Genomic DNA, 25,282 nt, shown 5'->3' with positions numbered 1-25,282 from the left:
TGGCAAAGCCACAACATTGCCAAGTATCCGTGAAATGTTTTCTTCAAGTGGAATTAACGCAACGAACGTGACCCGATAAGCTGTCGCCATATTGTTTAGATTCCAAAAACCGGCCAAGTGCGAACTGGCCTCGCACACGAAGTGTTCCGTAAAATCTTAACTACAAGATAAAACACTTTTAGGGTTTCGTACCTCAAAAGGAAAAACGGTGCCTTATAGGATCACTTTGTTGTCTGTCTGTCTGTCGGTCTGTCAAGAAACCTACAGGGTACTTCCCGTTGACCTAGAATCATGAAATTTGGCAGGTAGGTAGGTCTTATAGCAGACATTAGGAGAAAAATCTGAAAACCGTGAATTTGTGGTTACATCACACAAAAAAATTTAAATTGTGGTCATGAATTAATAATTGGTATTTTCAATTTTCGAAGTAAGATAACTATATCAAGTGGGGTATCATATGAAAGGGCTTCACTTGTACATTCAAAAACAGATTTTTATTTATTTTTATGCATGATAGTTTTTGAATTATCGGGCAAAATGTCGAAAAAATACGACTGTAGTACGGAACCCTCGGTGGGCGAGCCTGATTCATTACCGTTTTCGGATGTGTTCCTTTACTTGTGCTAAGATATTGCTACCTGTACCCTATAGGTTTAGATTCCCTTGACGAATCTCGAGTCTCGACTCTCGACAGACACAACAGACAGACAACGAAGTGATCCTATAAGGATTCTTTTTTTCTCAGGAGATACGGAACCCTAAAACACAAATGATTTTAATTAACATCAGGTTCAACCTGCTAAACGTTACGATATTATATAGGACTATCGTTAATTTATTACACAAATTTTATCTTTCACATTTACATTTTCTTTTTTGAATTTCCCTAAGTATTCAAGTTCACGCAGCGATACCGAGCATGTGACTTTCATGTTTTAACTTATAAAATTAAGTTGAATCAATTAAATTTACACAATATTTGAAAGTTTCCTACCAATTATAATCCGGGTATCCGGGTATCTTTAAAACAAATTGTGAATAGGCAAACGCGTTGCATCTCAGGCCGCATCTAAGGCCGGTGTGTATAGTGAACAAATAAAAATTAGTATGGATGGAAAACGGTCAAGAAGGAATATCTTGTCAATTTCGGTGTTGTTGTATTTGTTCTGTGCGTCCGTTAGTGCCTGCTTCAGTTGCGGGTGGGAGACTCTGTTCGAGGAGTTGCTGTCGGACTTGTGCCCCCTTTTCTCCAAGACAACCGAAACTATTAACGAACTGTTCCTCTCTTCAGGCAAGTTAATACAAGTTATTTTAATAATTACACATACTTACAATGTTACATTTTTTAAGGGCCGAGGGGTGCCAACGGCACTCTACTGGACCTCCGCTGTCCGTCCTTCTATCTGATAGCGGTTTCGTAGAGCGTTGTCTCTGTCGTTGAGACCGACAAAACGTCAGATGAGTGATATTTCCTGCCGGCTACGGTAGGTCGGTAGTACAAGCAGTGTACGGTGTAGGTACCTAGATCAAAGCTCTAACCATGAAATACATCACCGGCGTTGACCGCCGCCCATGGATTTCTGCAGGCTCTGCTGCACCATTAGGGTTACCTGTCAATATTTTGTTTTTGTGTATCTGCGTCTTAAATTGAACCTACCTACATATTATATTACAAGTTCTCAATATAATCTTAGGACAAGACCTATTAGATATTAATAACAGAGATTCAGGTTGCTGCTAAAACAACAAAAAATAAAAATTTCAAAATGGCCGCCGTGCAATTTTTTTTAAAGAACTTTCTAGTCACTACTAACTTACTAGTTACTATATTATCATAAATGCGAAAGTGTGTTTGTTTGTTGGTTTGTCCTTCAATCACGTCGCAACGGATCAACGGATCGACGTGATTTTTGGCATGGGTATAGTTAAAGACCTGGAGAGTGACATAGGCCACTTTTTATCCCGGGAAATCCAAGAGTTCCCACGGAATTTTTAAAAATCTAAATCCACGCGTATGAAGTCGCGGGCATCAGCTAGTGTTTTATAATAGTACAGAACAAGTTGACCGTTTATTAAACAAAAATGCTTGCAGAAGAAGAGGAGCCATTAATCACAAAAGAGCTGGTTTCCGAGAGCTTCCGCTGCGGGCGCGAGCTGGCGCGCGAGGCCAAGCAGCGCGCCAACAAGCTGGTCCGCAACGGCGTCAGCTTGGAGGCCTGCTCGCCCACCATGCTGCACTTCTTCACGTCCACACTACCCAGCGAGGTCAAGAAGGCTTCCGAGCTGTCCAACGAACTCCTGTCTGCTACCAAGATACTGCAGATGAAGGTGTGCTCCAAGTAAGTTTTTTTTAAATTTATAGACTAGCGCTTGGCTGCAATCAGACCTGGTGGCAAGTGATGATGCAGCCTAAGATGGAGCGCGCTTGCCCAGCTGCTTATTAACTCTTGTCTTGAATGTCACCCTGTACCCATATTAATATTGGAGGGGAAAACTGATGCTGGAAGGACAAAGTCAAAGTCAAAGTCAAAGTCAAATGATTTATTTAAAATAGGTAATAAATTACGCTTATTGATGGTCTGGTATGGTGTTAGATTTGTAAGATATAGTGGTGATAATTATAACGCAAACGTTCCATATGACGTTGACGTGAAAAGGTCTTTTTTGATTTGGTAGCCAGTTCCCGATGCAGCTGATTTTGTCCTATGCACGTGCTTTCCTCATTGTACCTAGTTATTTTAAATATAAACGGTATCCATGTCTTGTTATACAAAGTCATTAAACGAGTAACTATATTCATTATTTTTTCTCTACGTGATCAAATCAGACATGAGGAGATCAGTAGGAGAACCAGAGTAACCGACATAGTTCGAAAAACCGATAAACGTTGGGACCCCAGATGCTCCGTGATCTCCGACAGTGGACGTCTATCGGTTGACGATAATGATGAAACAGTACAAATTTTCAATTCATCCCGTAGCTCAGACGTGACTCCAAACACGTTCCTCGCATTCCTGGAGAACAACCCGGTCCGCCCTCACGACGTCCACTGCAAGCCGGTGTCCGTGTCCTGCCTCGGCAGCAACAAGTACCGCAGCCTCGACGGCACCTGCAACAACCTGCAGCACCCCGCGTGGGGCCGACGCGGCGCGCCCTTCACGAGGATCACTTCGCCGAGATATGCTGATGGTGAGTGAAGCTATTGTCAAGTAACTTCATCGACATCACGAACTTCTGATCCGCACTCTCCAGTGCTCTGGCAAGAGCGCGATAATTTTTGTGTAAATGTGATACTGGCGCCCGATATGGGACTAACGCCCGGATAAGTCATACTGCTATCTAAGTATCTACCGAATACTGGCAGGCTATATACCAGCCTCATCCTCACGTTTCCACATCAGGTATCTACGCGATGCCAGTCGCCCGCAGCGGTCGCCCGCTGCCCAACCCGCGCGTGCTGTCGTGCCGCATCTTCGCCGAGCACCCGCGCGCCGGCGCCAGCCGCGTGCTCACCGCGCTCAACATGCAGTGGGGGCAGATCGTCACGCACGACATGATGTTCCAGGTTATGGAATCCACTGGTAACTTGCTTAACTACGCTACTTTCAAAAAAAGGAGTGTAAAATTTTCAGGGTTCATGTATGTGTGTGTTTCTTTATTTCACCATAACTTTGTTACACACCATAACTACTTTGTTGTGATAGCAGTCAACTGCTACCACATCAAAGTGGGTAATGATGCAGCCTAAGGTGGAGGGAGCGCCCGTACCTAGAAAGCGCCTATTTACTTTTTTTATGAAGGTACCAATACTTATTGTGTGTTATTGGCGAGGAAAACGGAAGTTGTAAAGGATTTCTATACTTTAGTAGAAGCATAATAGAAACAAGGAAGCTAATCGCTTTGCACGAGTCCGTGGAATTTTGACTATGTAGCGGTGCAGACCTTTTCAATGTCTCGCGGTTCTATAGAGTATACATAGTAGAATGGCGAGGGGCGAAGTCGGAAGATCGAATAGTTTCTAAGCACACTCTCGAACTATATCCTGTATAAATACCGACAGAGGCAATTTAGCGCCGATGCTCTAGGCTTTGGAGCTTAGAATTGACTCTTGATCACTAATGAATCTTCTGGGCCGACGATCCACCGACTCCAATGCATCAAGCTGGTACTGGTACGGTACCCAACTTCTGGTTTACAGACGAGGGCGCCATACAATGCTGCCTGGGTGAGGGGCGGGACGTGCTGCCGCAGTCCATGCTCAACGACAAGTGCATCCCGATCTGCGTGGCCGAGGACGACCCGTTCTACAGGCAGCACGGCGTCAAGTGTCTGAACTTCGTCAGGAGCGTCACCGCGCCGCGGGATGACTGCAGCTTGGGGCATGCTGAGCAGGTCAGTTTCAGGCCAGGACCCATTCCGCTGTCTCATTATGAGATGGGGGTTACGTACTCGTATATTGCAGAATGTTGAGCAACTTGTACGAGGAATTTGTCAAACGTTGACGAGTAGATTCATCATTATTATCAACCGATAGACGTCCACAGCTGGACATAGGGTCTCTTATTGGGACTTCTACACACCAGGGTCTTGCGCTGCCTGAATCGAATGACTCTCAGCGACTCCTTTGATGTCGTCTATCCACCTAGTGGGGGGGGGGGGGGGGGGGGGGGGGGTTTTTTTTTCTTCCAACGCTGCGTTTTGCGGTGCGAAGTCACCATTCCAGCACCTTGGAGCGAAGAAGAAGAAGAAAGAAAGTGAAACATTTATTTTATAAATTGTGCTTTACATCACATATTATACCTTCCTAAGAGTTGGTTATCCCGGCGCTTCTTCCATTTGAGCATTAAAGCCAAAATGCCTCAAGCAGAAGAAGCCCAACGTCTATAGTAGTTGACATAGTATTGTTTTTGTAGTGATTTTGGTAGCTAGTTAACCTCCCACTGTTAAACATGCAGGAATTTTTTTCCTGCATGTTTAACAGTGGTAGGGCGAGCGGTGCATGTTGCATCATACAGGTTTCATCTATTTCAGCGGATTATAGCAAATTAAGCTAGCATTGTAGTATTGTTTTGTTTATTTACAGATGAATACAGTGTCGAGTTATCTCGATGGATCAATACTTTACGGCTCAGATCCGAAAATCGCGGCGAAGCTTCGGAGCAAATGTGGTGGAAAATTGAAGGAAGAAACCAAAAGACACTGTAAAGGAGGGTTCCTGCCTTCCGTTGATGATAAATTGGCTGTTTGCGATCTGAGGAATTTGTCGGAGCCGTGCTATTTAGCTGGTAGGTAGTAGAACTTGCTTTTAAACAACCCAATATAATTTAGATATAATTATAAATGTCTTACGGCTGGGGTCTACACTCACGTGATTAGTCAGAGTATTAGTTTCGAGCTCGTCCGAGGTCCATTTTCAAAGGCCGCTCGTGAGGTGGCGCAAAGGAGGCTGCGACACGAAAGGCACGCTGTGTGAGGGGTAGTGGCTCCAGATCATCTTCCCATGATTCCTGCATGTCTTCATCGCTGGCACCGTAGTCCAGGCATGCGGAACTAATGGTGTCCTGTTTCAAGGCTGATGACGTTGTCTTAGCGTAACAACCTAATATTTTCTTAGATATATAATATGTTACGTAGTTCTTCATTGATACGTGATGTAGGAAGGGACCAAAGTGATCATCAGGTCATAAGATATTTGTTGAGTAAGAGCTAGCTTGTGTAAGCATTACGAGCTGTCTAGCGAGGATATTTCCTTGCAAACCGAGCGACCTCTGCCTGTCACATTCTTATGCTCGTATTCTGCTTTTCATCGTCTGTCGGTATCTTCAGGTGACAACAGAATCAACCAGACGCCGACGCTAGCCGCGCTCCACACCCTGCTGCTGCGGGAACACAACCGCGTGGCGGACGTGCTCGCCGACCTCAACCCGCTGTGGAGCGACGAGAAGCTGTTCCAGGAGGCCAGGAGGATCGTCGTCGCGGAGATACAGCACATCACTTACCAGGAGTGGCTGCCGTTGAACTTCGGTAAGCTTCACGTCATTGTTGCCTCAGGTGTTAACAACATCAACTAGACCACGCTGCACACCACGTAGCGGATGTTGTCACCGACCTAAGCTCGTTGTGGAGCGACGAGAATCCGTTCCACGAGTGTTCGAGAGGAGAATTCAGCAAAAGTTCATGTTCCACCGGGTCTCTGATACGAGTTACATAGCAGTACTTACTGTATCACTGTCTCAACTACTTACATATTTTGTTATGCACTTAATAGGAATCTTCTAGGTAAGCGTGCTCCAACCTAGACTCACCATTCCTTTTTTAAGCACGATTGTCGTCAAGTGAATCGAAGAAATAAGAGTAGGTATTCTTGATTCTTCCTCAGTCCTTCTGAAAAAACAGTTTCCTGAGGCGGATAACTTGAATACTTTATAGCAAAAAAAAGACGTAGTTACGATCGTTCCTCAGATTTTGAAATTTTTTTCTGGTCAGACAAAAGCCTATGTTTGTAAAAAAATTATTGCAATAGATAACTGTGAGTAAAGCCGGGACAGATAGTATTTATAATAGATAACTTTTCTATCTCCGTGCCATGTTAAACCACCAACTGGCGAAATCAGTCATGATCAAGCAGCAAAACGTCTGGATTCTTAAAAATTCCAGGTGAAAGCTACCTCCGCTACTACCGCATCTCCCCATCGTCGCTGTACAGCCGCGACTACAACGAGGAAGTGAACCCGGGAGTCATCAACAGCTTCAGCGCGGCCGCCTTCCGCTTCCTGCACACCGTCGTGCCGGACTCCATCATGCTGTGTCCTGCGAGCTACCAGGCTGCCTACTTGCACAAGTAAGTCACACCAGTCTGTGAGCCACCTAATGGAGGGTCTTCCAACGCTGCGCTTTCCGGTGTAAGGTCACCATTCTAGACCCCAAAGTTTTGTCACTTCAGCTTCACAACCCGTTGAGCTTATTCTGGTTCTTCTACGTATCTCCTCATTTCTGATTTGATCACGTAGAGAATATCCAAGCACAGCCACCACATCATATCCTCAACCCGCAGCCGCCTCTCGCCACCCTAAATGCTATGTCCTCATGTTGTGAGGGAAATATTAGACTATTGCTGTTGAGTTTTGCGTTAGCGGTAAAGACGACGCTATAAATCATTCCTTAATCGAATAGTCAGTCTCAGTTCACAGAACACCGCAGCTATGTCAATACTCAACAGTAAATACTAAATAGTGATTCCATGCTTTCATCCACATGCATAACATGTTTGATGGAATATCATCCATGCTATAGTTAGGTATAATTGCATCATTGTATGGGCTCGAACTAAGTCCATATCAGGTTTTTTCCCACCGAGACAAGCATTTTATTTGAGACAGCACCTTTTGAAGCTATTAGTTTTAGACCATCTCTTTTGGTTGATTGAGAATATTTTATAATTACAATATGTTCTTACAGGTTAAGCGATCACTACTTCAACCCGAGCCTGATGGAAGCCACTCCGGAGTCGTTCGATGACCTCATCCGCGGCACCATCACCCATCGGTCAGGCGAAGTGGACCCGCACTGCACCGCCGAGATCACCAACTTGCTGTTCAAGTCTCGCAACAAGTGGGGGCTCGACCTCATCGCTATGGACATCCAGAGAGGGAGGGACCATGGCATTGCTTCGTACAACGACTACAGGTGGGTACTTGGTTACCACACATCGTACACCCTGACTCCTGAGGAAGCTACTGTAATGCCAGTCAGGAAAGTGCTGCTGTACCTGGCGGCGACAAGTATTGCCATGGAACAGGGAACTTTAAAGTTGGTGGCGATCACAATGGATCGACCGAAGTGATACAGGCAATCCAGAAACCTGCACAGTCCCAAAGAATAAGTAAGAAGATGAAGCGGTAGATACTTTATAAGGCTTCAACAACAATTTGGAATTAACTCGTAAAAGTCAAAGATGCTCCTTATGTTTACCTATTCAATGCTCCGAACCGAACTATCCTTTTGGCGGGCTCTTTTTATAACTTTTGTGAAACTCAAATCAAAAACTTGTAATTTAAATATTTTGCAGGGAAATATGTGGTTTACAAAGAGCAAAAACATTCCAAGACCTTGCTAGTGAAATATCTCAAGACGTAAGTATTCCTTCAATTATAATCTAAATACCTATCTAATACCTATACCTTCTTCTCGCGTCGTCGGTCCCTCAATTTTGAGGATCGTGGCTCCCTCGAGATCACCTTCTTCACGATGTTGCTCCATGTTTCCCTGTTGGAGGCCGTACGAAAGGCATTTCAGAAGGGTGTGTCGACCGCTTCTCGTATCTGGTCGGACCAACAACGCCTCGGGCTTCATCCGCGGGGAACATATTCTGTGATTAGACATATTAGGAGTTAGGACAACTAGTATCTCTAACGCTTCTGTGATTGCTACCACTGCACCGGTTCGGAATGTACTTCTACTGAGAAGAGCCGGCAAGAAACTCGCCAGTTGTTCAGTTTCAATTCGTAAATAATTATAATATAGGTAACTACAATACGCGGCCGTAAGTGATGTACATCGGACTTTACAGTGCTCTCTCCTTGTAAAGGATGTAGGTAGGTACATTGCTTTCGGCCGCGCACTGTACTTATGTAACAGATAACAATACCTACTCTTGTAGTCTTAGTAGGTACATGTAGGCAACTGAAAGCTCAGCCGGGTGCTTCCCACGCAACTTTGTCACTGGAATTCATCGATTGTTTCAGTGTTTAACCCGGGTGAGTTTATAAGGGACTATATTCTCTTTGTTGAATAAAAATTAAAGCATAAAATCTGAGTTCAAAATCCAATTTAGTGCATATTATATTTTGCAGCGCATCAACGCTCTAGCTGGGCTGTACGAGTCGGTGGACGACATCGACCTGTACGTGGGCGGCGCCCTGGAGCGCGAGGTCCCGGGCTCCATCCTGGGGCACACCTTCCAGTGCCTCGTGGCCGAGCAGTTCTACCGCACGCGCGTCGGGGACCGCTTCTTCTATGATAACAGCGAGATGTCGCATTCCTTTACACCTGGTGAGTTTTACATTATAAATCTATAAAAAACCGGCCAAGTAAAAGTCAGGCACGCGCACCGTGGGTTCCGTACTACAGTCGTATTTTTTCGACATTTTGCACGATGATTCAAAAACCATGATGCATAAAAATAAATAAAAATCTGTTTTAGAATGCACAGGTGAAGCCATTTCATATGATACCCCACTTGATATACCTACATCTTATTTCGAAAATTGAAAATACGTTCATGACCACAATTTAATTTTTTTCGTGTGATGTAACCACAAATTCACGGTTTTCAGATTATTCCCCTTATGTCTGCTATAAGACCTACCTACCTGCCAAATTTCATGATTCTTAGGTCAACGGGAAGTACCCTGTAGGGTTCTTGACAAACAGACAAAAACAGACAAAGTGATCCTATAAGGGTTCCATTTTTCCTTTTGACGTACGGAACCCTAAAAATTATTATAGTTCGTTTCCATCTGCAAGGTTCCTTACCCGAAGGGTACCGCGGGATTTTTTTTAAATTCATATACCTACAAGTTAGCCCTTGACTGCAATCTCAGCTGGTGGTAAGTGAGGATACAGTCTAACGTGAACTTGTGGCGTTTGGCAACAGTACAAAGTTCTGTTCCGCACAGATCAACTGAAGGAGCTAAAGAAGGCGTCGATGGCGCGCCTGATCTGCGACAACACGGGCGTCAGGCGCGTGCAGCGGCGCGCCTTCGAGGTGGAGAGTGGTCACAACGCCAGGTACAGCTGCGACGACTACCACGCCATCCCCTGCGTCGACCTCACCGCCTGGAAGCGGCCCAAGTTCGAGCTGTACGACTGATCGCTGCAAACGCAACCTGCACAAGCTCAGGAACGCGCACAAATCTAATGAACTAAGAGCCAATGTGTGCCAGTGCCAGACCTTCGTTATTTTATAAAAGCTGAAAGTTTCTCTGCGTATTATCCGAACACAGGGAGGAACGATACGACTATGAAGTTTGGATCATGGTGGCTTTGGGAGATAACAGGTAATAAGGGTGTACAAAATCATACATCAAATTATAAAATCTAATTTTTTTACATTTTCTTCGGAATAGCATTAGAAATGACTTCATGCATTGCCAGACATTAGAGCCCCGTACTCAGAGTTGCTTAATCGTTACTAAAACGAGACAGAGCTATAATCTCTCACATAAATCTGTCTCGTTATTAAGCGACTGAGTCTGAGTACGGCTATAAGTTTGTCTGGCGCGTGGTTGCCACGATACTAACACTAAAATTTATAGTTAAGATAGGGGCTTCTTTAGGGTACCATTCAGATGTCTGTCTGTTCCTTGTTTATCCTTACGTGAGATATTTGTATGTATAGAACGATAGCTGTTTTATAGAATCGGTACAAGACCAATGGTTGCTTTTCGTTATATAATAAGTATTAATAATAAGCAGTTAATAATTTTTCAAGTAATTTATTGAATAATTTTGTAAATAACAATAAATTGTATACTTTTTAACATGTCTTTTATTTGTTCAACTTTTTATATCTACATCCTAATTTTCTACCCTACAATTTATATGTACAGGTATATTATATACATACATCGACATGTATATCACATACATATAGTCCCGCAAATTGCTATTGCGCTGGAACCATGTCTCCTAACAAAGAAATGACGTCATTTTGACGTCAGCCGAAATAAAAATATACCATCAGCTCGAAACTTCCGTCTAGCACGTCACTAAAATGGCGGCCACGCGTATTAGCAATTTGCGGGACTTATGCATAAACTAATTAAATTATTACGATAAAACTTCATATTTCTATTTACACAATAGAATATTTTCTAAAACTAATCTTGATATAGTGTAAAGTAGTTGTGATTTATTTTGAAAGGGCTGATAGTCCCCTATCACGAAATAGCAATGCAATCATTGCGATAATCGCTTTCTCCGTGATTGGCTAACGCTCTACTACTGTTTAGCGAGAGCACCATACATTCAGCCAATAACAATACGGTATTTTACCTCAAACGAGAAAAAAATCTAAAAATGTATAAACAAGAATATAGTATTAGCAATAAGCAATCGAAAAATGTTAATTTCAGTTTTTAAAATTATATACCTAGTGAAATATTGGTAGTTTACTATCACTTTAGAACCAAATTAAGACACATTTCAAAAAAAGGTAAAATACCCTGTTATGTAAAATACCCGATTTTATAAACATCATAAATTAATTACAATAGAGGCACAAACTTTTTAGACATAAAGCACAACCGCAAATGGCGTCGATTCTGATGTTTTTCTCTGAACTAAATTTAGAGTAGGTATATGCATGTTTTTCTTTTTGATATTGCTAAATGGGAATGGAAAATTAATTTTTAATTAAAAAAATACTTACTTAAAATTGTAGTGCAACTCTACTTGATACAATATGAGTTTGTCTGTTCTTGGTAGGAATAAGATGCCAATGCCAGAGTGAGAAGCTCTCGGTTTGATCCTGAATCGACGATATGTCAAATATTAGGCTACGGCGTCGTGAACTCATAGAAAAATAGAGCTACTACTAATACTAACATTTAATTAGCATTTAATTTAATGTACTAACATTTGACGCCTGCCAGTGACGTCGAAACCTCGGCGTTTAGTTAGAAGTTCCCTAACTGTGGTGAGCTGTGCCAATACTTTAAAACTTAGTTGCCATCAGAACCATTAACTCATTATTTTAATGAACATACTTAGAAATAAGTTAACATTAAATAGGACGCAATAGTAAGACCACATAATCGTAAATTCGTGAATTACGTACAGTACTGCCACTTCTACAAGTTACAGCTATGTACAGTTCTTGCAATTCACGAAGGCGAGTGAACTTTAATTGTGGCTACGTCGTATACGCGGACATTAGTGTGCGTGCATGTCGGACCAATCGGTCGCGAGCAAGCGCTGTTACGTATACCGATACCACTTAAGCACAAGCATGAGCCACTCGCCCTCATGAAATGCAAGAACTATACCTGCGCAGAAATCTTTTTGAATAGCGCGAAAATATCTTAACCAATCACAGGGCGCGCCCGTCCGCTATTGGTTGTTGCCTACGCGCCATGTTTAGTACGCGCGAATTATTATGAGCGAGATCCCTCGAATCTCTGTTGCTCGTGTGTTTGAAATCTTAACGTCAAGCAATAAGGTCTGTATTTCATTGGTGTACATACGGGTTTAGTCGGCGTTAGGTTGCGCTTTTCTACGCAAACGTAGACTGAGTAAAAAAGCTAGACTAAAGTACTGTGTAACCGCGTCTGAGATAGCGATAGCGCGACGTAACGATGAATCACACGAAAATTACCATTGTTTAGTAGTCAATAATTGTATTAAACGTTTTTCATGTGAAAACAAGTAAATAACTAATGAGAAATACAATGACGCCACGAATTCCCAAAGTTTGTTTTGCAACTAAAGTTGTAGCCCTTGAAAAAAACTGGCTACACGATAAGGGACAAAAAATTGGTTAGCTGCGTCTCTGTTTATCACATTAGTAACTTTATCTGTGCTCTCTTTTTAGTGTGAGTAGAGTTTTAAAAACTTTGCATAACTATGGGTAAATATTAAAAAAAAATCTAATGTCTAGAAATCTATAAAGACTGTCTGCAGTTGGACTACAAACCAGTTCAAATTTGAATGCAGTTAGTTTTTTGCAGTCTAAATTGACGCATTTGCATTGAAATCACATGCATTTTTCTAGACTTTGTAGTGTGAGCTTAGTAGAGCTTATTTTTTTGTAAAACTGTGTGGCCAAACTTTGTAGCATAAAATCATTAAATACCCTTACTTATAAAAATGTATTCACTGTTTGGTCATGATTTACAAATGTATGACGGATATAAAACATGCTGCTAGCACTATTTGGAACAACACTCCTATCCGTCTACTCGGCTTCTGGAGCGAGCTTGGATGGCTGGAGTGAAGACTTCGGCGGGGAGGGGCGATGCACGCATAACAGACGGAAACGTTTAAGTGCGGAAACCAGCCCAGAATGAAGAAGAAGAAGAAGAAGAACACTTGTATCCTACGGCCACAATGCTATTGAACCAAACATGACAACGGCCATCACGTTAGCAAAGTCTCAACTCACATCAAAACATTCATCTGAGGAATGGTGCCTAAAACATATAACATTATAAACGACTAGCTGATGCCAGTGACTTCGTACGCGTGGATTTAGGTTTTTGAAAAATTCCGTGGGAACTCTTTGATTTTCCGGGATACAAAGTAGCCCATAGATGTCCTTATCCGGAATGCAAGCTGTATCGTACCAAATTTCGTCAAAATCGGTTGAATGGATGGGCCGTGAAATGCTAGCAGACAGACACACTTTCGCATTTATAATATTAGTGTGGAAGTATGGATTATTGGAATAAACATTTGAGCACGATATAACACAAAACATATTCACTGTCACATTTTCACCAACTTTTAAATGAGCAAGTTTCTTCCTTGGGACTTATCCTTGCTCCAGAAAGAGGTAAGTTTGTTCTGCACGGAGTTCCAAGTGACGGAGGCCCCCAACAGCGCGAGGCCCCCGGGACCCGGCCGCAGCCTCTCCAGCAAAGGCCTCCTGTAAAGTCTCTGGGCCTCAGCCCTCTGGTCGTCTGTCACTTTCCTGTCGTCCAGGTGGTCTAGTGAGGGGAACTGGGAGATGACGAACAACCTGCAAATTTAAATATAGGTCTTTCTTGTTGCCTAATTTGTGATATCCGCCTATTCGGAGGTCGGGGGTTCAATCCTGGGCACGCACCGCTAACTTTTGAGGCACTAAAATGCTTTATCGATGAAGAAAAACATCGTTAAGAAACCTGCATGCTTTAGAGTTCTGCATGATGTGGTCAACAGTGTGTGAAATCTGCCAATCTGCACTTGGCCAACGTGGTGGACTACAGCCAAATTTTTCTAATTCTGAAATGAGACCTGTGCTCAGTAGTAAGCCGGCGAAGGATTGATTTTGATGATGAGAACAATGTTTGACTCTTATGACAAGTCAAGACGCTATACCGCTGGTTCCGAACCAGTAGAAGGAAGCAGATTTTACTGAGACCTACCAACATCGATCTTTAGAAAGAGATAGCAGTTTTGTAGAGCATTGTCTCAGTCGTAGAGACCGACAAAACGTCACATAGGTATGAGTTACAGAAACAACGCTCCACAAAGCCGAAATGTCATTCTAAAGGCCGATGTACATTATTTTTTTTCGCGTACTGTAAGTTTGTGCTAGGAGTAAATACCTACAACAATAGTGCAATAGTGCAAAGGTACAGGGCGTCCCCATCCCCCTTGCCATCTCGACCTGTCGCGTACTACAGGTCTCAGCCTATCAGTACCCTTATCAGTACCTCAGTACTCTTAATATAAATGCGAAAGTGTGTTGGTTTATTGGTTTGTCCATCAATCACGTCGCAATGGTGCAACGGACTGACCTGATTTTTTGCATGGGTATAGATAAAGACCTGGAGAGTGATATAGACTACTTTTTATCCCGGAAAATCATAGAGTTCCCACGGGATTATTAAAAACCTAATTCCACGAGGACGAAGTCGCGGGCATCAGCTAGTATTGTAATAAAAACGACGGACCAACTAACCTGTATTGCAAGTAGTCATAGAATGTGCCGCCGTTGAAGTAGCTGGGAGCCGCAGGGTTGCCCATAAGCGATAGCAGGTGCAGCTCGGGGCAAGACTCCTTCAGCTTGCCCACCCAGGGGTACAGCGATGCTATCTTACAGCGGTTGAGCCTGTCCGAGAGGAACGACCCATGAATACTTTCATCATCGCTTGCCTTCTTCGAAACGGAGATCCCTAGCATTACCCGTAACATATATACAGCTGTATAGATACAAACACTTATCCAGAAATAGTGTTGGATAGATGTTGGACGAATGCTTACCACAAGAGTTGCAGCCTGGGCATGGGTGGCAGGAAGCAGTTCTCTGTGATGGGGTTGTCGTCTGCTATGAGAGATGTCAGGTGCTTGAAGTGTACCAGGACATCCAGGTTTCTGTACCAAGCAAAAATTTTGATATAAGTCTCGCAAATTGCGCTGGAACCATGTCTCATTAACATCGATATGACGTCAGGCGAAATAAAAATATACCATCAGCTCGCAACTTCAGTCACTAAAATGGCGGCCACGCGCATTAGCAATTTGCGGGACTTATAAACTTTTATATAATAATATTATACACACAATCCTAATTTAAATGTCATTCACTCTTTATCTGTTTAGTGCATAGTTGAAGAAACTAAACCAGTTTTGAAATAGAATAAGAATTGCAAATAAACCAGACAGCCTAGCTTGCAATAGCAAGTTTACTAAATTGTTTGTCCATAGGATATCTTGGCATAGTAATTGATTGCAACCTAACCTTTAAAAAGTATATTGAACACCTATCAAACAGAGTACGTAAGCTTATCTATATATTCAAGAAACTGCGTCACTCAGCCGAACCTGAAATCTTGAAAATGGTCTATCAAGCACTATGTCAGTCTATCCTTAGCTATTGCATAACCTCTTGGGGTGGTGCAGCTAAAACCCACCTTATTCAAATCGAACGCGCACAAAGAGCTGTACTGAAAGTGTGCTGCTTCTTGCCGCGTTGGCATCCTACGCATTTGTTGTACGAGTATTGTAGGGTGCTAACAGTACGTCAATTGTTTGTTCTCGCGACTGCTCTGAAGCAGCACTCGTGTATGAATTACAACCAAGAATGCACCCGTCGTAGGCCCCAACTAGCAACATATAGTAAACGAAATACTGCATTTAGCCGTAGGTTTTTTGTCTTCCTTGGACCTTATCTTTATAACCAGTTGCATAAGATTCTTTCTCTCCACTCTTTGAATAGGTATAAATATAAATCTTCTCTTAAGGAATGGCTTCTGAAACAAACTTACTCGGATACTGAAAGACTTCTGGATATTCTAGTGTAACCCCAATTGTACACAAACATAATATAGCAAAGATACTCACATATGCACACTTACACATGCTCACTCACTTTCACCCCCACACACACGCACTCACGCCCACACAAACACAGATAACATGGACTTCCACACACATATTATTTTCTTTAGCTCTTTAGTTTAGTTAGTATGTTAGTTAGTATGTAGTTAGCTTTGTATTCACCGAGCTGGAGGCCCTGTTTTCCGAGACACAGTTTCTACTAGTTCGGAATACAGGTGCACAGTATTGTTTTGGTAAGAATTTTATAATAACTAGTTTTAAGGTCTCAATACTAACAAAAATATGAATTGTATTTGGTGGAAATAAATGATTTTATTTATTATTTATTTATTTATTTATTGTTTCAACTTTTTATAAATAAAATTGTAGATTCTTTATGTTTTGCCAAAGTCCACCACACTGACTAAGTGCAGGTTTGCATATTTAACACAACTTTGAGAACATTATGGTATATGGAGAACTCATAGACATACAGGTTTCCTCACAATGTTTTCATACACCCTTAAAGCTCCTTTAAGCACATAGTGGAGAACTCTCAGGCATGCAGGATTCCTCATAATATTTTCTTTCACTGTTAAAACAAGTGATATTTAATTACTTAAAACGCACATACAGTGCGACAAGGCTATCTTGGTGCGTGGCAATAATCGGAACTAACGTTGCCGTCACGTGTCCCCTTTGTTCTTGTTTGAATATTTTAAGCCTTTGTTCTCCAACAGCGCCCCTCTGTCAATGTCATTCAAGCGCCAAGAGAGCCTTGTTGTACTGTAAAGAGTATTTTTTTTAAGAATATTAGCCATGTTAAATAACTAATATTCCCCTTTCCTCTCCAACTAAGCGTGAAGCTTGTGCTAGGAGTAGGTACGACAATAGTGCAATGGGCGGGGTTTGAACCGTCGACCTTTCGGTTTTCAGTCCACTCCTTTACCAGTTGAGCTATTGAGGCTTAAATCTTAAGGGCCCTCTATCACATGAACTATGAAATTCTAAGATTTCAAACTCCAAATTTACCATCATAGGACAAACTTTCATATAATTGAATACATGTTTAAAATAAGTTAAAGATACATGCTCAGGATCCAATCCCAGACCCTTCAAATAGAAGGCAGACCTTATTTACTAGAATATCATCACGTTTAAAGTACTCACGTAATCTTATTGTGACTGATGTCCAGATATTTGATGTGGTCTGCGAACCTCTCTACGATGGTCCGGGGCAGCTCGTACAGCCGCTCGTATGCCAGGGTCAGCTTTGTTGGCTCCTCCTCACCCGCATCCTGCACTGATCTACAAAGTTGATACTACATTAAAGGTTAATTATTATCTACTAGCTGATACGCGCGACTTCATACGCGTGGATTTAGGCTTTTAAAAATCCTGTGGGATTTCTTTGACTTTCCAGGATAAATAGCCTATGTCTCTCTCCCTGGGTCTCGGTTTACTACACCCATGAAAAAAATCACGCTCCGTTGCGACGTGATTGAAGGACAAACCAATAAATCAACAAACAAACACTTTCGCATTTATAATATGGGTAGTGATGTCAGGTAAAAGTATCTCTGCAGGTGATGTAATAACTTCGTTTTTGGTGTAACTGTAGAGTTTAAAAATATTACAGGATTGTTTATAAAACTGGAATCTGCCAATCCGCACATGATCAGCGTGGTAGACAATGGTAACAGAGCTGATTGCTCAGCACCAGAGCCTAGACGTGTTCAATACAAATATAAATAAATTTATTTCATGTATAGATCACTAAGACTTATAAGAACCTTTGTGTATATTTTGTTCGAATAGTATAAGTTATTAGTCATAAGTCTAACTTGTAATGCGCTTTGGCACTAGCTGTAAGCATATCAAGCATCTATAGTAAAATAAAATAAAATAAAATAAAATAAAATGGACAAACCCTACTCATTCTGAGAGGAGACCCTTTCTCCGATGGGTTGATGATGATGATAAAGTCTTCACAAAGTCTAGTTGAATACACTTACTGTATCAAGTCTGGTGGAATAACGCTTTGAGACATCGCGGTGACAGAGTCCACCAGCACCTCGCTCGTCACATCAATTATTGCTATCACTCCTCCTTCGTCCGCGCTGTACCAGAAATTCACTCGATAAATTGCTTTTTAATGATTGTTTGCTAAATAGTACATGATATAAGATAAGAGACAGTACAGTAGTTCACCATTCATAAACAATTCACAAATCACAACATCTTCACAAAAATCTCTAATTTCAAAATCTAAATCAATGTCAAAATGACATTTCACTGACATAATATGACCACATCATAGGACCACATTTTTTACTCCATGACATTAATGTACAAATAATAAAAGTAGGGGATGTACTTGTACTATTTCTGTATATTGTGTACCTAGTTATTTATAATAAAAATATCCTCAACTTATAGGAACTGACTTTATTCCATTTAGACAATACTTAATAAACTTCAATCTTAGTTCTAAACTATTAACTTCTTTAAGACATAATTATAAATTCTAATTTTCCCTGCTTCAAATCAATAGCTCCCGCTCTTATTGCCGCCATTTTTTACCTCCCCTCATAATTCTTTTTTTAAATTCAACTGTAGGCAAAGCAATGTCGCTAACAATCGGCCATTCTGACTTCATGTCTGTCCTCAGACATTCAGGCTCAATTGAAAGAGATTCTCATTCTATCAAACTCATAGTTTTATCTTGATTTCATGATCACTAACTTTTCATTAATCAAACCACTTCTTTGGTTGAATTCGAAAAATTTCATCTTTTCTTGTCAGGGTTTCTTATTTTATCAAACTTTATATTAATTTCATAATCACCTAAACATAATTACTTAAACCAAACTATTTCTTTGGTTGATTGTTGCATTCGAAGTATTTCATCTTTTCTTGACAAGGGTTCTCATTCCATCAAACTCATAGTTTTATCTTAATCTCATAATCATCACCTTTGCTTAAACTAAACCGCTTTTTTGGTTGATTGTTGCATTCGAAGAATTTCATCTTTTCTTGGCAGGGGTTCTCATTTCATCAAACTCATACTTATATCTTAATCTCATAATCACCATCTTTGTTTAACCAAACCACTTCTTTGGATGATTGTTACATTCGAACTTGTCAGGGGTTCTTATTTCATCAAACTCATAGTTTAATATTAATTTCATAATCACCATCTTTACTTCAACCAAACTATTTCTTTGGTTGATTGTTGCATTCGAAGAATTTCGTCTTTTCTTGACAAGGGTTCTCATTCCATCAAACTCATAGTTTTATCTTAATCTCATAATCATCACCTTTGCTTAAACTAAACCGCTTCTTTGGTTGATTGTTGCATTCGAAGAATTTCATCTTTTCTTGGCAGGGGTTCTCATTTGATCAAACTCATACTTATATCTTAATCTCATAATCACCATCTTTGTTTAAACCAAACCACTTCTTTGGATGATTGTTACATTCGAACAATTATTTCGTTTCGGCCATCCTTTTCTTAGAATGTCCTCATTCACACATCAGACAGACATAGACATCAGTTTAATATTCATGATCATTGTCAATGATGCCTAATGGCCGCAAACTAATAGTCTCAGTCTCTTATTATGATCGTCATCATATCCCCAACGTCATGACATCAGTAAAACATCCATGATCGTTCGTCAATAATGCTTATTATTACTTGTCACCTTAATTAACTATATCATTTACGCCATGACAGCCCGCTCACTAGCCTATGGTCATTCTCTTATCATCTTAATCATCATCTTAATTAACTATATCATTTACGCCATGGTGGCCCGCTCACCATCCTGATGGCCGCAAACTAATAGTCTCATTCTCTTATGGTGATCGTCATCATATCCACAACGTCATGACATCAGTAAAATATCCACGATCGTTACGTCAATGATGCCTGAAAGGAACAAAATAAAAACAATTAAGCAGTATCTGAGTTCTTTAAATGTGTAAAATATGCAGTGTAACTTAAGAGATATACTCACTTATTATTACTTGTCATCTTTAACTAACTATATCATTTACGCCATGGCAGCCCGCTCACTAGCCTATGGTCGCAAACTTAATAGTCTCATTCTCTTATCATCTTAATCATCATTTTAATCATTATTTTAATCATCATCTTAATTAACTATATCATTTACGCCATGGTGGCCCGCTCACCATCCTGATGGCCGCAAACTAATATTCTCATTCTCTTATGGTGATCGTCATCATATCCACAACGTCATGACATCAGTAAAATATCCACGATCGTTACGTCAATGATGCCTGAAAGGAACAAAATAAAAACAATTAAGCAGTATCTGAGTTCTTTAAATGTGTAAAATATGCAGTGTAACTTAAGAGATATACTCACTTATTATTACTTGTCATCTTTAACTAACTATATCATTTACGCCATGGCAGCCCGCTCACTAGCCTATGGTCGCAAACTTAATAGTCTCATTCTCTTATCATCTTAATCATCATTTTAATCATTATTTTAATCATCATCTTAATCAACATCTTAATTAACTATATCATTTACGCCATGGTGGCCCGCTCACCATCCTGATGGCCGCAAACTAATAGTCTCATTCTCTTATGGTGATCGTCATCATATCCACAACGTCATGACATCAGTAAAATATCCACGATCGTTACGTCAATGATGCCTGAAAGGAACAAAATAAAAACAATTAAGCAGTATCTGAGTTCTTTAAATGTGTAAATGCAGTGTAACTTAAGAGATATACTCACTTATTATTAATTGTCATCTTTAACTAACTATATCATTTACGCCATGGCAGCCCGCTCACTAGCCTATGGTCGCAAACTTAATAGTCTCATTCTCTTATCATCTTAATCATCATTTTAATCATTATTTTAATCATCATCTTAATTAACTATATCATTTACGCCATGGTGGCCCGCTCACCATCCTGATGGCCGCAAACTAATAGTCTCATTCTCTTATGGTGATCGTCATCATATCCACAACGTCATGACATCAGTAAAATATCCACGATCGTTACGTCAATGATGCCTGAAAGGAACAAAATAAAAACAATTAAGCAGTATCTGAGTTCTTTAAATGTGTAAATGCAGTGTAACTTAAGAGATATACTCACTTATTATTAATTGTCATCTTTAACTAACTATATCATTTACGCCATGGCAGCCCGCTCACTAGCCTATGGTCGCAAACTTAATAGTCTCATTCTCTTATCATCTTAATCATCATTTTAATCATTATTTTAATCATCATTTTAATCATCATCTTAATCATCATCTTAATTAACTATATCATTTACGCCATGGTGGCCCGCTCACCATCCTGATGGCCGCAAACTAATAGTCTCATTCTCTTATGGTGATCGTCATCATATCCACAACGTCATGACATCAGTAAAATATCCACGATCGTTACGTCAATGATGCCTGAAAGGAACAAAATAAAAACAATTAAGCAGTATCTGAGTTCTTTAAATGTGTAAATGCAGTGTAACTTAAGAGATATACTCACTTATTATTAATTGTCATCTTTAATTAACTATATCATTTACGCCATGGCAGCCCGCTCACTAGCCTATGGTCGCAAACTTAATAATCTCTTTCTCTTATCATCTTAATCATCATTTTAATCATCATTTTAATCATCATCTTAATCATCATCTTAATTAATTATATCATTTACGCCATGGTGGCCCGCTCACCAACCTGATGGCCGCAAACTAATAGTCTCATTGTCTTATCGTGATCGTCATCATATTATCCACAACGTCCTGGCAATAACATGGCACATTTTGCTATAAGCAATATCTTCTGCATATTTCAATAGCTTATAAATTTTGTTTCTTGTATGACATCAATCTCTTTATCAAACTATGATCTTTAAATTGTACCGCATTTACATCTTGATCATCATTACAGATTCTTGCTGAAACAGAAATAAAAAACAAAGCAGCAACAAAATCACCATTAAAAGGTGGTACATAATTTATTATTGTTAATTGTCGTGTTTTAAAAACGTTTAACTTTCAAGAGTAAAAGATTAATTTTTTTATTACGATTCCCGCGCATAATTTTTTGCGCAAATATATATTTTTTCATTTTTTTTTTAATGTGCTGTTTAGTAATTTTTTTTTAATTTTACAAAAAATTATATCACAATTAAAATATTTTAAGTCATCTACGATTCACCAGGCTGCATGATCTACGACCTTTGCCTTTTCGAGGAACGAATCGAAATATGCATACTACACCTATACAGCTGCATTCCAATTTATGATTGATCCAAAAAGATAACAAATATGGCGATACTGATCACGTGACTTTATTTTGACTTGACCTCTAGTGATGCGCTATTGCTGAACTAACTATATTGGGAATGTGGACGTTTGAATGAATTAACTCTGATGTAAAGAATTATATTTTCATTTTATGTACTTGCAAAACTTATAAGTCCGTAAACATTATTACGAGAACGCAATATAAAATAACTTTATATATCTATTGATGGTTCGTAAACAATGGGGCCGATTCTGTTGTACACAATGCTATATTAAAATAATTTGATTTAAATAACTCGATCAATTTCCGATTCTGAACGAATTATCGATGTGTACGGTCCCTAACATTCATACATTTTTCGTCTGTGGTTGCAATGTCTAAAGAAATTAAAGAATGCGAAACGTCAAACTAGCATTTTAGTTTACTCTGTGGATCTTAATTTTGTTTTCATTTCATTTTTAATAAAAATTTTGCTTAAATCATGGATAAAAAGAATGAATTTTACGTGTAGGTATATTTGATATGTTGTTCGTGGACCACAAGGCGTTAGTGAGTGTTTTAAACTGTTTTATCATCGGGAAAAGTGTTAACGACGTTTATGTCACGGTGCTTTTTACTTCGAACAAAACTATGGAAATATGAACTGATATAGGTAGTTTGTACATCAACAGCTAATAATATTTGTAGTAGCAATACCAAAGATTATTTTTAATGCCGGCATACTTTTTCTCTAGAATCGTTACACGTTTCGTTATACGCATATATATTTTTTTTTGTTAAAATAATCAAAATATACCTAGTGTATTATTTTAATAATTTCGACTGTAATATAAATTCTTATAAACATTTTATAAATCAATAAACTGATTGATTGCCTCCTAATGCCCTATTCATTTTAAAATTATTAAATTTCTACATTTTGATGAAATAATAAATCGACATTAATTAGTTTGACATCATACAACTTTTCTCACTTCCCGATTCTCCCGGGTTAGGTTATCCCATAGATTATCTACTAAGTATATTGTTATCCTATAAGTTATTGGTAGGCTCAAAAGAGCTAGAACCCAGAGCCGTAAAACCAGTAAAAAAAAGTTATCGATCTGTGGTCAATGAAGTGTAGTTAATAAATAAAGGCCTTAAAGGACTGTTATCCAGGGCCGTAAACTAAAAAAAGTAAATAAATAAACCTTTATTTTATGTTTCACCCAGTTTTTTTTTTTTTACCCTTTCTTTTTTTGGTCGGTGTGTTTTACTACATTTTTCATTCGGATTCGTCCAGAATTTGGACAGTAAACACTAGACACGACGTTACTGGTTTTTTTTTTAAATTTAAAATGCTATGTTATACTTTATTAAGTTTAATAAAACAAAGATATTGTGATGATATTACTTTTGTTTTAAATAGTTCACACTCAACTTAGACACAAGTTTTACCTCTTTCATTGTTACTATGTTAAATATTAAGCAACAACAATGAAAGAGATAAACTTGTATAAAAATAACCTCGAAAAATTATAACAACAATAGGTGTAGGATAAGGGCTATATATAGCAGAACAACAGAACCATAGTTATGGGTATATCTAAGAAAATTAGTTCGTACACCAACTACTAGGAGCGCTGATTTCCTTGATGGTTTCGTATAATATTTTCCGCGAGTGATAACTCTATGCCCTAATATAATACTACTCTATTGTTTATGATTCCGGACTTTTCCTAAAGTCCATTTGAATATTTTAAAATATAAATTATTATAATATCTATGTTCTGCATTTTAGTCGAGACAAAATCAAAACTCAATTTAACACTCAAAGTACATAGGTACTTTAATAAACGAATAAAAATAGGTACTCACAAAATTGTGGGCGATGAGTAGGTAATCTTCACTTCGGAACTAATAAAAATATCCTCAACTTATAGGAACTGACTTTATTCCATTTAGACAATACTTAATAAACTTCAATCTTAGTTCTAAACTATTAACTTCTTTAAGACATAATTATAAATTCTAATTTTCCCTGCTTCAAATCAATAGCTCCCGCTCTTATTGCCGCCATTTTTTACCTCCCCTCATAATTCTTTTTTTAAATTCAACTGTAGGCAAAGCAATGTCGCTAACATTTATTAAAGTATAAATTTTTTACCATACTATTTTCTTCCCAAATTTTTAGTAAAGCTGTAACTACAAAAATAAACTAAAAATAATAATTTTTGTGTTCAAGATTCAAGACAAAATATACGCAGGCACCGGCACATAATATTATGATATTTACCTACTGTGCAAATTAAAGGAGATAGAAGAAAACTCTGGGGAAAGATTTAACACTAGTACCCACAGAGTACATTGAATATACGGGTACTAGTACCCTTTGTGGGGCTTGGGTGAAGCTTCAATTACCCGAGATTTAACTTAAATATGAATTCTAAATAATTCTCCGAGAATACAACTTATAATAACTAAATAAATATAATATAACTAACTTTTAATATATTTTAAAATGAAATGTTCAGTACAAATTAAATTAAGTTATTAGGTAAGTACTCACCATTTTGTGGATTCGTTTAAAGACATATTTTTTCTTTATACTTAATATTATCTAAATAATTGATTTGTTCTCACATTCAATACCGTGAATCATGTTTGATATTACTACACGAGTTATCAATTATTTGGACTTCAGCTACTACTATGAGACGTGAAAAGATAAGAAGTTATTTACGTTTCTGATTGCACTTTTGTGACCAAGTATTATTCATTAAGTTTTAATATATTATTCTGATTATTAAAATCAAAAAATGAAGCTTTGAAAAAAATATTACACTTTAACTTAACTATCTATTTTTGATTGCAAAGTGTATTTTTTAGTGAGTTTTTCTTTAAAAATATTTTTAGGAGTTTTTATCGCACTAATTTTATCACCTTTGGTTTTTGAACGACTAGTATA

General features: G+C 39.1%; 2 protein-coding genes across 2 annotated transcripts; one reads left to right on the top strand and one right to left on the bottom strand.

Annotated features, from left to right (window-relative positions):
• The first annotated feature begins 897 nt into the window (after window positions 1-897).
• Window positions 898-10,541, top strand: LOC117985789 (salivary peroxidase/catechol oxidase-like). The gene is made up of 12 exons (XM_069501264.1): window positions 898-1,291; window positions 2,093-2,339; window positions 2,981-3,189; window positions 3,402-3,581; window positions 4,199-4,392; window positions 5,084-5,285; window positions 5,827-6,024; window positions 6,658-6,841; window positions 7,459-7,686; window positions 8,069-8,132; window positions 8,853-9,051; window positions 9,678-10,541. The coding sequence occupies exons 1-12, from the start codon at window positions 1,108-1,110 to the stop codon at window positions 9,869-9,871; spliced, it is 2,283 nt and encodes a 760-aa protein (XP_069357365.1). The 5' UTR covers window positions 898-1,107; the 3' UTR covers window positions 9,872-10,541.
• Window positions 10,481-25,148, bottom strand: LOC117985855 (leucine-rich melanocyte differentiation-associated protein-like). The gene is made up of 6 exons (XM_034972645.2): window positions 24,884-25,148; window positions 18,039-18,143; window positions 17,194-17,331; window positions 14,968-15,078; window positions 14,666-14,815; window positions 10,481-13,738 (listed from the first exon to the last, which is right to left on the bottom strand). The coding sequence occupies exons 1-6, from the start codon at window positions 24,907-24,909 to the stop codon at window positions 13,504-13,506; spliced, it is 765 nt and encodes a 254-aa protein (XP_034828536.1). The 5' UTR covers window positions 24,910-25,148; the 3' UTR covers window positions 10,481-13,503.
• Window positions 25,149-25,282: the final 134 nt, after the last annotated feature.

Source organism: Maniola hyperantus, chromosome 10 (genome assembly GCF_902806685.2).
Source record: "Maniola hyperantus chromosome 10, iAphHyp1.2, whole genome shotgun sequence".
In the NCBI taxonomy this organism is placed as follows: Eukaryota; Metazoa; Arthropoda; class Insecta; order Lepidoptera; family Nymphalidae; genus Maniola; species Maniola hyperantus.
The sequence above is the reverse complement of the archived record's forward strand: the minus strand, read 5'-3'. Positions and strand labels throughout refer to the sequence as shown.

Coding starts and splice junctions, on each gene's coding strand:
- LOC117985789 (XM_069501264.1), top strand. CDS start 1,108: ATGGATGGAAAACGGTCAAGAAGGAATATCTTGTCAATTTCGGTGTTG. Junction 5,286..5,826: donor GGAGCCGTGCTATTTAGCTG/GTAGGTAGTAGA, acceptor CGGTATCTTCAG/GTGACAACAGAATCAACCAG. Junction 6,025..6,657: donor GTGGCTGCCGTTGAACTTCG/GTAAGCTTCACG, acceptor TAAAAATTCCAG/GTGAAAGCTACCTCCGCTAC.
- LOC117985855 (XM_034972645.2), bottom strand. CDS start 24,909: ATGTCTTTAAACGAATCCACAAAATG. Junction 14,816..14,967: donor CCCAGGCTGCAACTCTTGTG/GTAAGCATTCGT, acceptor CCTCTCGGACAG/GCTCAACCGCTGTAAGATAG. Junction 13,739..14,665: donor TATGACTACTTGCAATACAG/GTTAGTTGGTCC, acceptor TTAAATTTGCAG/GTTGTTCGTCATCTCCCAGT.